Genomic DNA, 12,219 nt, shown 5'->3' with positions numbered 1-12,219 from the left:
AAAAGACAATAAACAAACGGACACACATTTCAACAAACATCAATGACATCACACCTGCTCAGACCCACATGTTCCCACCGCAACCATACACATCACATATGTCTCACAACCACACACCCCGTCATCCTTCATCCCCTGGAACTTTCCAGTGCTTGCAGCACTCTATGCCATTGTTTTCTCCGTAGCCCACACCTTTTCAATATTTAAATAATAATAATAATAATTCAGATATATCACAATGCTACCGGAGGCAAATAATGACAATGTGCTCATCTTTGATATTTGTATGCAATATGGTACTGTGTTATGAATGCTGATGGATCAATATGGTACTGTGTCATGAATGCTGATGGATCAATGTGGTACTATGTCATGAATGCTGATGGATCAATGTGGTACTATGTCATGAATGCTGATGGATCAATGTGGTACTGTGTCATGAATGCTGATGGCTCAATATGGTACTGTGTTATGAATGCTGATGGATCTATATGGTACTGTGTTATGAATGCTAATGGATCAATGTGGTACTATGTCATGAATGCTGATGGATCAATGTGGTACTATGTCATGAATGCTGATGGATCAATGTGGTACTATGTCATGAATGCTGATGGATCAATGTGGTACTGTGTCATGAATGCTGATGGCTCAATATGGTACTGTGTTATTAATGCTAATGGATCTATATGGTACTGTGTTATGAATGCTGATCGGTCAGTTGAGGTTAGAGAGGGAGACCCATAGGTGGCAAGCTACTTACAAATATGCTGTTTCTCAGGACAATTTCTGTTTCGTTTAAAGCAAAGTTGAACTTGATGACGTGGCCGTCTCGGTTCCTGTACAAAACCTCTGAATCTGTAAAATTATACAAGAACATTTTTGTAAAATGATAACCATATTTTAGATAAGAAATAAATAGGCCTACACATTCTGACACTGTATATCCACTTATCAATATTCATGTCAGACCCCAAAGAGAGAGAGGGAGAAGGAGATGGAGAGAGGGGGGAGAGGGTTATCTTAGTCCCACATCGCCAGACTGACTGGCTCTTCATTTTCCAGCAGTTCATTTCAAGAGTGCCTCTCCTCATTTCTACTGAGCAAAACCTTTTAGACCTGCAGTCTGCCAGCCAGTCAGCCAGCCAGACAGCCACATTATTGCAATGGCTTCCTTGTGTTCTGCATTACAAATCTCACTATCTACCTTTAGGAAGATGGCTCCCAATTCACAGTTGTTGGCTCGGGCAGTTGCTCTGAGTAAAAATGTGATCTTAAATGCAGCCACGTAACTGGTATGCTAAACCATGCAGAACAAGTGTAAAACGGTTGGTCAGCATTATATTATATTATATATTATAAATTAGAAATGAATTCCTCAAATAAATAAAAAAGAACAATGGAAAATTGAATAGAAATCTACAAAGCCACCTAGCAATGCCCAAATGTTTTGGTTTTTGCCCTAGCACTACACAGATGATTCATATAATCAAAGCTTGATGATGAGTTGGCTATTTGAATCAGCTGTGTAGTGCTAGGGCAAAAAATAAAACGTGCACCCAGGGGGGACCCCAGGACCGAGTTTGGGAAACACTGGCCTACTATAGACCATTTAGCAATACTTTCATTTCAGGAGAACTAGGAATAGGACAACCAACAAGCCAGTTTAAAGCCTGTAGCCTATGTGGTGAGTCATATTATCTAGCTGGAGTTCATGTGACACTTTAACCTTTAAATGGCCTTTCGCTTAGCCACTGCTGTCTCTGCCTCGGTGACATCATTAGAAATATATTTGTATTTAGTTAATTAAAATTCCTCCTATGTCCACAAGGCTAGGCAATTATAATCTTTAAATAGCCTTCCTCACATGACATCCAACCACTATCTATGTAGACCATAATCAGGTAAAATGAGTGTTGTGGTCCTGTGTGGCTTAGTTCATAGAGTATGGCACTAGCAACATCAGAATCATGGGTTAGATTCCCGCTGGGGCCACCCATGCAAAAATGTATGCACTTTGGATAAAAGCATCTGCTAAAAATATGTCTTCCAATTTGAGATACTACTATGGTATTAATGAATAGAAATACATGTATCAGTCACCAAAACATTGACATGAAAATATATATGAATACAGAGGAGTAAATGAATAATGAATTATTACAGAGACATGTCAGAGGTTATGGAATCACATATGTTGGTAGTCATGATCATGCTTGGCACATGTATGGACAAGTTAATAGGGTATGACTGTGGTGATGAAGTTGATGCTATATTGAATCACTCATCATATCCCCCATGGTATACCTAGCATGGCTTCCAATCTAATGTCTCTCATTCTAGTATAATATACACTTCATATTCTATATGTATGGACAACCACTTCATATTCTATATGTATGGACAACCACTTCATATTCTATATGTATGGACAACCACTTCATATTCTATATGTATGGACAACCACTTCATATTCTATATGTATGGACAACCACTTCATATTCTATATGTATGGCCAACCACTTCATATTCTATATGTATGGACAACCACTTCATATTCTATATGTATGGCCAACCACTTCATATTCTATATGTATGGCCAACCACTTCATATTCTACATGTATGGACAACCACTTCATATTCTATATGTATGGACAACCACTTCATATTCTACATGTATGGCCAACCACTTCATATTCTATATGTATGGACAACCACTTCATATTCTATATGTATGGCCAACCACTTCATATTCTATATGTATGGACAACCACTTCATATTCTACATGTATGGACAACCACTTCATATTCTATATGTATGGCCAACCACTTCATATTCTATATGTATGGACAACCACTTCATATTCTACATGTATGGACAACCACTTCATATTCTATATGTATGGCCAACCACTTCATATTCTATATGTATGGACAACCACATCGTATTCCACTAACGGGGTAAACAGAGTGTGTATGGTGTTCACATTTCCGAGGCTATATTTGGTATGAAAATGGTGTCCTCTTCCCTGATTAAAACACATGAAGACTTGTTCTGACTAATATGTTGTGTGAAAATGTAGGGTTAGTTTACATTTACATAAGTCACATATACAGTACATGCCTCTGGCCAGAACAAACAGTTATTTATCGTTCCCCAGATTGTCGACAATTATATACGACCCATACAATATATTCAGAAAATCGATAAATAGGGCATATAGTTTCCATGGTTACACAAATTAATTGTATGAGATTTAAATGAATTGTTGGGATGCAGGCTGTTTGGAATTTCATGTAATGTATGCACTAGAAAATAACAAGGGCCATACTAAATATCATGATCAGCAAGAGTACATTTACTATTACAGCACTGTTTACAGCATGTGAAATGAACACGAATTTCTACTTTTTGGTACTTAGGTTATGGACTAGAAATGACAACATGTGATACACAGTTAGTGCTGATCATGTCAAACAAGGTGTTAAAAAAATACAATTCAGTTAACATGTATGCGATTGTGAACACTAGTTTCATAAATGTAATAGCCTAAACCTGAGCAGCTTTCCTAAGGTGTTCTGTCTACTTAGAACTAGTCTGATAGTGTTGTAGCTTAGCATGCTAGCAGCAGGCAGACAGGGAGCACTCACCAAGATAATCGCCCCAAATGTAATGAGGTCCTAGCAGGAACTGTCTCTACAGCTGTGCCATGGCATACCACTGCCCTTCACCATTACATCACTGTCTGTCTTTCTGTCTTTCTGTCTGTCTTCATACCACCTGATAGCTTGGCTCTAATCACTATGCTAAGTAGCCTACACATCAATCTCACCAATATTTACCACTATAACGTAATGTCAGCTAACATGAGAGAGGTGGTGATGAAATCACTAGTCATTATATTTCTCATAGTGTTTTATGAGGGGGGTAGCAAAGTTTTATCGATGTGTCCTACAGAAGGAGAAACGTCAGCGTGAGCTGACGAGGGGGCGGACGATATGGCTTGCTCCATCATGGAGGCGTTGTGAAAAATGACAGGAGGCCCATGAGAGTTAATGCAGTCCATCAGGTCAACACAGTGTGCGAGAAGGCATCACACCCCAATCCCCATAATGAGAATCAACAGGCGACTGAAAAAGTCATTTGTATTTGCTACCCTTCGATGGAAAGCTCTCCGCAGGCTTCCAGGCCTCCATTTCATATGCAGGCTGGAAGAGAGCCCGTTTGCTGTGTCCAAGAAGAGTGAAGGAGAACCACACTAGCTCAGACAACAGAACAGACACCAGTGCTGACACCCCAAACGATTCTCTTACACTATTAAGAAACCTGCTAGGTTTTAGAGAAAGGGGTATTGTTCTGGATATGGGGCTGGGAGATTTGACCTGAGAGTATATCCCAGATGAGCGCCCAGTGATAGCTTAAGATAGAGTCAATCCTGTGTTTTGGCAAACCAGACAGAATAGGGGCTTGACTGGGAGGCCATCTGTTTTACTGAGACGGGTCAGGAGGTGTTGCTCCCATGCCATGCTAAACTCTCAGCCGTCATTATAGCTCAAGATGAGATGAAAGCTTGCAGGAATACTCCCATGCTTGAGTTGAGAGGTTCAGAATGCTCTGCTTGTGAGTGAAACAAAGTTTTAAATGTATACCAACAACAAGCGAAAATCTAGGATTGAATAGTTTCTATATGAGAAGTACTTTGGATTCTAGGATCATGTCAAGAGAATATCATCTCTGTCACCCTCATCCAACTATCAGACAGAATGTAGCCTAATAGCTTCCAAAAACTAGCCAACCTGGCCACACCCTTTCTCTTATAATGGTAGCCTCCTTGGCAGACCCTTTGTGTGACTGCTGAGGGCTTATAAACTGTCGCTTTTGGGGGTGCATTTTTTAAGAAATCCAAACTTTTCAATCAGATGGAGAGGATAGAGATCAGCCTAAAGGCTTCATTAGAATAGGAGTGTTAGATGGTTATCCTGAAAGTACTTACCACTTATCCACCTGGCCTCAGGATCGTGCACGGAGAACTCTGGTTTAAACAGGTCCAGGACAGTAAGTCTGGAGTTAGCGGCACCAGGGAGTTCCACTGCAAATAAGATATTAGTGTTAGGCTAGTTATCAAAATATGGATTAGAGCTTGATGAGGATAAAATCACACAGGAAAATAACTGATGTTCACACACATAACAACAGTCAATATTACACTGATCATAAAACTGATTCGAAAAACTCAGGGCTTTGACTACATAACCTGACCAGGACAAATTCTGGTTCTTATATTTTGTTAGTTAGAATACAGGCCTACATTAACTATGACCCTAGAAAGAAACTCCATGAGGTCTCCTGGTCCCCTGGTGAGTACAGTACCTGGTGTGAGCACAAAGACAGACATGGTGATGAGGGAGCAAACCGCCACTATGACCAGCAGGGAGATGGCTATTCCTTTGTAGTTCCTTGATTCAGGGCTTACTTGCACAAAGTCCTGGAAAAAACACACAAAGCAAACTGAGAACACTCTTCAACTAAGTAATGTAATGATTACTACCAGATATACACATGTTTGGTAGTAGAGGTTCCTATGGAACATAGAGGCTCCTATGGAATGGCGAAATACTGTGTTCATATGAACTTGTGGATTGTCAATAAAACAATATTGTAAGATTCTAATTCTAAATTGTAATTAAGTAGGGTCCACTTTTGGTGTCAGCAATGGGATCCAACCCCACAACTTCCCGCAATATAATCCCTAATATAATGACAGTACTAGTTAGTCACTGCAAGCTTATGGTTTAATTAAATGGGATCACACTGCTATCTATGGACATGTCTTTGTCTCAAAGCAGTAGGTGTCTACCTTTTCATGATGAGCATTCTGAATATGTCAAAGTGAATAGGCGTATGTCTAGCAATTTTTTGACTGACCAGAGCTGGCATGATTAGAGCTGAGAGGTGTATAGAAGAGTGTTACAGTACAACACCTAGCCTTCCTTTCGCAGTAGATAAGGGACATAGGGAGGGCAGAGGGTGGTGGAAACACAAACTATTGATTGCTGTCAAGTAGCTATCTCCAGAGAAAATACTCCCTTAGACCTTCAAATGTCCCTTTCATTTCTCCTCTAAAAACACTGAGTCATAGCCACTGAGTCATAGAGGGAGATAGTTTTAACACGGCTTGTTGCATTGGTTTTTGGTATGTCTATAGTCTATACATAAATAAATTATGTCAATTTAATCTAATGTTGGAAGCATGTAGAATTATAGCTGTACACGGTTGGTTACATTGATTTGGGTAAGAATGTAGAATTACAACTGCAAAAGCATACCGGATTTACATGGTTGGTTCACAGCCTGTAGCCTATGCCCAAATAATGTAATATGTATAACAACTATAAAACCAAACAGATTTTTGGTAAATGCAGACATAGTTTATTTTTTTTTCATCATTTGCTAGTTTGTCATGAGGTGGTTATAACAAATCAATAACTAAAATATTTTTGACGCCAACATCCGGCCAATTATGTTTCCAGCCTGTTACATTTTGGAAACAAGCTCATTCATCAGAACAATGCAAATAGACAAGCATGGTCCAGCGCAAGGTAATCAACGCCATAAGAAACACCTGTAATGTGAGACTCTGCTGGGCAGACAAACAAACTAACGAGGTCATGATCCAGGCAACTGTGGCGTTTCATTAATCTATTGATTAGCACTGAAAAGCATGAGTCATGGCTCTGCGAGTCTGAACCTGTTCGTCTAGTCTACTGTGGAGAACCTAATGTGCTCTCCCAAGAAACCAGTTAAGGAGAACATTGTTTTCACAAGGAGCAGAAACTCACTAGCCTGGATTTAAAGTCAATTGTTCTGTTTCAATTCACAAAATGTAAATAGAACAATTCTGTTTGGATCCAGGCTAGAAAGTACAGCTGTAGATATACAGTATACAGGCCTATGTAATTCTGTGCTTGACGTGAGAAATCTACTGTACACAAAACCATGTTTGCACACATCATCCAGTAGAATAGTGATTTTTGACAGACCATCTTCTCAAGGCACTGGGATTTAGGAGAAGAGTGAGGATTCCCCCTGCAGTCACTGAGTCTCATTAACTTCCTGACTGTGAGCCAGCCACTACAAACAAGTGCAATTAGGGAGAGTGAGGCCTTGCCAAGTCCTTACAGAACACATCTCCCTAGCCCTCCACTCTGCTGCCAGACTCTTCTTGTTTGTGACCACAGGGCCACCTGTCACAGTCTGGCCCCTAATGACCACTTTTATGAGTCCCAATTCCTAACAGATATTCATGTAAGCTAGCTCTGGTCCAGGGTGTTAGTGTGGCTTGCTAACGCTGAGGCTGTGAAGGAAAACACACTCACACCCAGGACCAGAGCTAATATTAATATCATTTTTTTATTTTATTTTTTATTTTTATTTCACCTTTATTTAACCAGGTAAGCCAGTTGAGAACAAGTTCTCATTTACAACTGCGACCTGGCCAAGATAAAGCAAAGCAGTGCGATAAAAACAACAACAACACAGAGTTGCATATGGAATAAACAAAAACAAAACGTACAGTCAATAACACAATAGAAAATCGATATACAGTGTGTGCAAATGTAGTAAGTTATGGAGGTAAGGCAATAAATAGGCCATAGTGCAAAATAATTACAAGTTAGTATTAACACTGGAGTGATAGATGTGCAGAAGATGATGTGCAAATAGAGATACTGGGGTGCAAATGAGCAAAATAAATAACAATGTAAATAACAATATGGGGATGAGGTAGTTGGGTGGGCTAATTACAGATGGGCTGTGTACATTTATAGATACGTGCCAAGAAAATAGATGGGTTTGATCTACCAAGGCCCCCTACTCAGCCTTAACTCAGTCTAACCTGTCATGAATGTATTGAATCACACAGGTATGTGGAGTTACCCCTGGGCCGTATATAGTACATGCCCATAACTCCCTACTGGGCAGCTTTCAGTGAATTCTGAATTATTTAGAGATGAGCTGTGCTGTTGTAGTGGTTTCATTATGAGATCTTTTGGCAGTACATTCAGCTAGCCAGCCTCGCCATACATCAGAGCTGGGCTGTAGACAGGTATAGACTAGTAATGTCTCACTCTCTCCCTCTCGTTCATTGTATCCAGGCCATTGAAAAGAGAACCATGATGTGAGTGCAAAATAGGCAGCCTATAGGGAGGAGACCTGGCAGTGTGGTGCCAGGACAACAACCTCTCCCTCAATGTCAGCAAGACAAAGGAGCTGATCGTGGACTACAGGAAATGGAGAGTCGAGCAGGCCCCCATTCACATCGACAGGGCTGTAGTGGAGCGGGTTGAGAGCTTCAAGTTCCTCTGTGTCCACATCACTAAAGAATTAACATGGTCCACACAACCAACACAGTTGTGAAGAGGGCACGTCAGTGCCTCTTCCCCCTAAGGAGGCTGAAAAGATTTGGCATGGGCCCTCAGATCTTTAAAAAGTTCTACAGCTTCACCATTGAGAGCATCTTGACTGGCTGCATCACTGCTTGGTACGGCATCTGCAAGGCACCCGACCGCAAGGCGCTACAGAGGGTAGTGAGTACGGCCCAGTACATCACTGGGGCCGAACTCCCTGTCATCTAGGACCTCTATGGTGTCAGAGAAGGCCCAAAAAATTGTCTAAGACTCCAGCCACCCAAGCCATAGAACGTTCTCTCTGCTACCGCACGGCAAGCGGAACCAGTGCACCAAGTCTGGAACCAACAGGACCCTGAACAGCTTATAAGACTGATAAACAAGACTGATAAACAAATGGCTACCCGGACTACCTGTATTGACCCTTTTTTGCACTAACTCTCTTGCACCTACTCTATGCACACACACTGGACTCTACCATACTCACACTGACATCCCAACACACACATACACACAAATAGCACGAGCACACATGCATACTGACGCTACACACACACCCACGCTCACACACACATTCACACACACATTCACACTCAACACATATGCTGCTGCTACTGTCTATTATCTACAGTATCCTGTTGCCTAGTCACTTTACCCCTACCTAACGGTACATACAGTGGGGAGAACAAGTATTTGATACACTGCCGATTTTGCAGGTTTTCCTACTTACAAATCATGTAGAGATCTGTAATTTTGATCATAGGTACACTTCAACTGTGAGAGACGGAATATAAAACAAAAATCCAGAAAATCACATTGTATGATTTTTAACTAATTACAATTTGCATTTTATTGCATGACATAAGTATTTGATCACCTACCAACCAGTAAGAATTCCGGCTCTCACAGACCTGTCAGTTTTTCTTTAAGAAGCCCTCCCGTTCTCCACTCATTACCTGTATTAACTGCACCTGTTTGAACGCGTTACCTGTATAAAAGACACCTGTCCACACACTCAATCAAACATACTCCAACCTCTCCACAATGGCCAAGACCAGAGAGCTGTGTAAGGACATCAGGGATAAAATTGTAGACCTGCACAAGGCTGGGATGGGCTGCAGGACAATAGGCAAGCAGCTTGGTGAGAAGGCAACAACTGCTGGCGCAATTATTATAAAATGGAAGAAGTTCAAGATGACGGTCAATCACCCTCGGTCTGGGGCTCCATGCAAGATCTCACCTCATGGGGCATCAATGATCATGAGGAAGGTGAGGGATCAGCCCAGAACTACACGGCAGGACCTGGTCAATGACCTGAAGAGAGCTGGGACCACAGTCTCAAAGAAACCATTAGTAACACACTACGCCGTCATGGATTAAAATCCTGCAGCGCACGCAAGGTCCCCCTGCTCAAGCCAGCGCATGTCCAGGCCCGTCTGAAGTTTGCCAATGACCATCTGGATGATCCAGAGGAGGAATGGGAGAAGGTCATGTGGTCTGATGAGACAAAAATAGAGCTTTTGGTCTAAACTCCACTCGCCGTGTTTGGAGGAAGAAGAAGGATGAGTACAACCCCAAGAACACCATCCCAACCGTGAAGCATGGAGGTGGAAACATCATTCTTTGGGGATGCTTTTCTGCAAAGGGGACAGGACGACTGCACCGTATTGAGGGGAGGATGGATGGGGCCATGTATCGCGAGATCTTGGCCAACAACCTCCTTCCCTCAGTAAGAGCATTGAAGATGGGTCGTGGCTGGTTCTTCCAGCATGACAATGACCCGAAACCCACAACCAGGGCAACTAAGGAGTGGCTCCGTAAGAAGCATTTCAAGGTCCTGGAGTGGCCTAGCCAGTCTCCAGACCTGAACCCAATAGAAAATCTTTGGAGGGAGCTGAAAGTCCGTATTGCCCAGCGACAGCCCCGAAACCTGAAGGATCTGGAGAAGGTCTGTATGGATGAGTGGGCCAAAATCCCTGCTGCAGTGTGTGCAAACCTGGTCAAGAACTACAGGAAACGTATGATCTCTGTAATTGCAAACAAAGGTTTCTGTACCAAATATTAAGTTCTGCTTTTCTGATGTATCAAATACTTATGTCATGCAATAAAATGCAAATTAATTACTTAAAAATCATACAATGTGATTTTCTGGATTTTTGTTTTAGATTCCGTCTCTCACAGTTGAAGTGTACCTATGATAAAAATTACAGACCTCTTACATGCTTTGTAAGTAGTAAAACCTGCCAAATTGGCAGTGTATCAAATACTTGTTCTCCCCACTGTAGCTACTGGTGATGGGGAAAAAATCTAAACAATTATAATGGCGCCGGAGGGGATGGCTGCTGTTTTACGGGCTAATAACCAACTGTGCTATTTTGTAACTTATTTCGTACATAATGTTGCTGCTGCCGTCTCTTATGACCGAAAAGAGATTCTGGATATCAGAACAATGATTATTCACCTGAAACGGGACAAAGATGTTTTCTTTAATGAGTCCGACTCGAAGGATATACTGCTTCTCTGAGACAAGGCCCAAATCCCCGTCATTCGCGTGGAGAAAAGACGGAAATACATGTGCGGAGATTGGGGTGCCTTGGGAGAATTCGTCGGCGAGTGGGTAACCCGCCTCTACCATCCATTCTATTGGCCAATGTGCAATCACTGGAGAATAAACTGGATGATCTCCTTTAGAGACTATCCTACCAGCGGGACATTAAAACTGTAAAATCTTATGTTTCACCGAGTCGAGGCTGAATGACGACATGGATAATATACAGTCGGCTGGGTTTTCCGTGCATCGGCAGGACAGAACAGCTACGTCTGGTAAGACGAGGGGCGGGGGTGTGTGTCTATTTGTCAATAACAGCTGGTGCACAATGTCTAATATTAAGGAAGTCTCGAGGTATTGCTCGCCTGAGGTAGAGTACCTCATGATAAGCTGTAGACCACACTATCTACCAAGAGAGTTTTCATCTAAATTTTTTGTAGCCGTCTATTTACCACCACAAACCGATGCTGGCCCTAAGACCACACTCAACGAGCTGTATAAGGCCATAAGCAAACAAGAAAATGCTCATCCAGAAGCGGCACTCCTAGTGGCCTGGGACTTTAATGCAGGCAAACTTAAATCCGTTTTACCTAATTTCTACGAGCATGTCACATGTGCAACCAGAGGAAAAAAAAACTCTGGACCAACTTTACTCCACACACAGAGACGCATACCAAGCTCTCCCTCGCCCTCCATTTGGCAAATCTGACCATAATTATATCCTCCTAATTCCTGCTTACAAGCAAAAACTAAAGCAGGAAGTACCAGTGACTCGCTCGATACGGAAGTGGTCAGATGATGCGGATGCTACGCTACAGGACTGTTTTGCTAGCACATACTGGAATATGTTCCGGGATTCATCCAATGGCATTGAGGAGTATTTCCCACCTCAGTCACCGGCTTCATCAATAAGTGCATCGACGTCGTCGTCCCCACAGTGACCGTACATACATATCCCAACCAGAAGCCATGGATTACAGGCAACATCCACACCGAGCTAAATGCTAGAGCTACCACTTTCAAGGAGAGGGACACTAATCCGGACGCTTATAAGAAATCCCGCTATACCCTCAGACGAACAATCAAACAGGCAAAGCGTCAATACAGGACTAAGATTGAATCCTACTACACCGGCTCTGACGCTCGTCGGATGTGGCAGGGCTTGCAAACTATTATGGACTACAAAGGGAAACCCAGCCACGAGCTGCCCAGAGACGCAAGCCTACTAGACGAGCTAAATGCCTTTTATGCTCGCTTCGAGGCA

The 12,219-nt window shown here is 42.1% G+C and overlaps 1 protein-coding gene across 2 annotated transcripts in view; it reads right to left on the bottom strand.

The window, feature by feature from the left end:
* The window catches only part of LOC121537645 (inactive dipeptidyl peptidase 10-like), a 67,231-nt gene that overhangs the window by 15,356 nt on the left and 39,656 nt on the right, over positions 1–12,219 (bottom strand). For both annotated transcript variants that reach the window (XM_045223462.1, XM_045223463.1), the window contains exons 2-4: positions 5,373–5,487; positions 4,996–5,091; positions 764–858 (exon numbers count right to left, since the gene is read on the bottom strand). In XM_045223462.1, coding sequence (XP_045079397.1) covers positions 764–858; positions 4,996–5,091; positions 5,373–5,487 — 306 coding nt within the window. The remainder of the gene's footprint in view (positions 1–763; positions 859–4,995; positions 5,092–5,372; positions 5,488–12,219) is intronic.

This window comes from Coregonus clupeaformis, chromosome 1 (genome assembly GCF_020615455.1).
Source record: "Coregonus clupeaformis isolate EN_2021a chromosome 1, ASM2061545v1, whole genome shotgun sequence".
Taxonomy (NCBI): Eukaryota; Metazoa; Chordata; class Actinopteri; order Salmoniformes; family Salmonidae; genus Coregonus; species Coregonus clupeaformis.
This window is presented reverse-complemented; position numbering and strand designations above follow the sequence as displayed.